At 67.8% G+C, this 1,751-nt stretch overlaps 1 protein-coding gene across 1 annotated transcript; it reads right to left on the bottom strand.

The window, feature by feature from the left end:
* Positions 1-5: 5 nt before the first annotated feature.
* LOC123255631 (transcription factor HES-1-like) lies at positions 6-1,527 on the bottom strand (the record flags this gene model as incomplete). The annotated part of the gene is made up of 4 exons (XM_044684390.1): positions 1,039-1,527; positions 848-943; positions 621-708; positions 6-503 (listed from the first exon to the last, which is right to left on the bottom strand). Coding segments are annotated over exons 1-4 (790 nt in total), but the record flags the coding sequence as incomplete, so codon positions are not given.
* Positions 1,528-1,751: the final 224 nt, after the last annotated feature.

Here is a 1,751-nt window from a genome sequence, read left to right on the forward strand (position 1 = left end):
GGAGCCCGTAGCGCTGCCGGCCCCTGCGGGGGGAGGCGGGGCGCCTGCCAGGGCCCCCCCGGAGGCTGGTCCCCCTCCGGCGGCGGCGGCGCTGGGATAGGTGGGGAGCAGCGAGCCCGGGCCAGGCCCGAAGGCGGGGTTGGGGATGAGAAAAGCCACAGCCTGGCCGTCGGGGGCGGGCACCAGGTGGAAGCCCCCGTACACTTTGGGCGACAGGGCTCCGGCGGGGCTCATCTTGCACTGGGCGGCGGAGCCGGCAGTCGGGGCCCCGGGCAGCTGGACGTGCAGTGGTTGAGCCAGGTGGGAGGGCTGGACGACTCCGGGTGGGGAGTAGCGCACGGGTCCCAGCTGGTTAAGGCAGGCGGCGAGGTGGCTCAGGAGGCGGGAGCGCACGTCCGAAGTGACTCCGTCACAGGAGGACAAGAAGCGGGTCACCTCGTTCATGCACTCATTGAAGCCGGCGCGGTATTTGCCCAGGACGCTTGGGTCACCGCTGAGGGCAGCTGAGAGGAGGAAATAGACAAGGTGAGGGGGGGGTGGCGCGGGCACCAGAACCCACTCTCGAACCCCTGGAACCCGCTCCGGCACACCCGGGAGGTGGTGGGGGGGGGCAGCCTCACCTGTCACCTGGACCCTCTGCAGGCTTCGCAGATGCTTGACGGTCATCTCCAGGATGTCGGCCTTTTCTAGTTTGGAGTGGCGGGAGCTCTGGGGAACAGAGGGTACACGGGTATGCAGATGAAGCGGACGTGCTCTGCTCCAGCCAGTGCCCGCGACCCTGGGCAGCAAAGCCCCAGGCGTCCCCCTCCTCCCCCATCCCCCTCCCCGCGAACTCCGACACACTTACATCTTTCTTTAGAGCGTCCAGGATGAGCGTCTTGAGCTGACCCAAACTCTCATTGATCCGAGCCCGCCGCCGCTTCTCCATGATGGGCTTGGACGACTGTAGAGATAGAGGGAAGACTGGCATTAGCCTCCTGCCACCTTCGGAGCTGGGCATTGCCTGGCACCTCCGGCCCTGGGACCCCCGGTCCTTACCTTGCGGTGCTCACTGGCGCTCTTGGGTTTGTCCGGGGTCTGGCTGGCGCTGGCCGGCGCTCCAGCCAGGGGAGAGGCCCTCGGCTTCTCCAAAGTGTCCGCCGGCATCGTAGGAAGAAGCGAGGCCAAACTCCGGTTCGCTTCGGCCCAAATTCACCAGACACACCTAGCGGGCGAGGGGGGAGGCCGCCCAGGTTTCGGTGGCCTGCGGCGGCTGCTTGAAACTTGCGGTAATGAAGGAGAGGAAGGTGGGAGGGAGTGTGGGGAGACTCCGGCCCGGATCCCGAGCCTTGGCTCCGGACGGACTGGATTGTGTGCTGAGCTGCCAAAGCCCGCGTGCCCGCTTTGCTCGGCCTGGCTGGCGTGAGTCCTGTTGGCTGCCTCCACGTCTAGCCCGGCGCCCTCCTGCCTTGCCTTCTGCCCACCCTCCTGGTTTTCTCCCAGTCCTGGAGTCAGAACAGTGAGCCGAAAGACAGTCCTCTCGGTGCCGCGCTCTGCCGCGCTGCGCCCGCTCCCGCCGCCGCAGCCTGTATTTATGCCTGCGCCGCCGCCGCCGCCACCCATTCGTGTGAAACCCGCTCTGCATTCTTTCCCACACTCGCGCCAGCCAATGGGCTGCCCGCCTCGCCTCCCGGGAGCCCCAGGCAGGCCGGCGATTGGCCGCCGCCCCCGCGAGCTGTCAGTCACGCGCTGGCCTCCCCTCTTCCCCCCTT

The sequence above is a fragment of the Gracilinanus agilis genome, unplaced genomic scaffold, assembly GCF_016433145.1.
Source record: "Gracilinanus agilis isolate LMUSP501 unplaced genomic scaffold, AgileGrace unplaced_scaffold49536, whole genome shotgun sequence".
NCBI lineage: Eukaryota > Metazoa > Chordata > Mammalia > Didelphimorphia > Didelphidae > Gracilinanus > Gracilinanus agilis.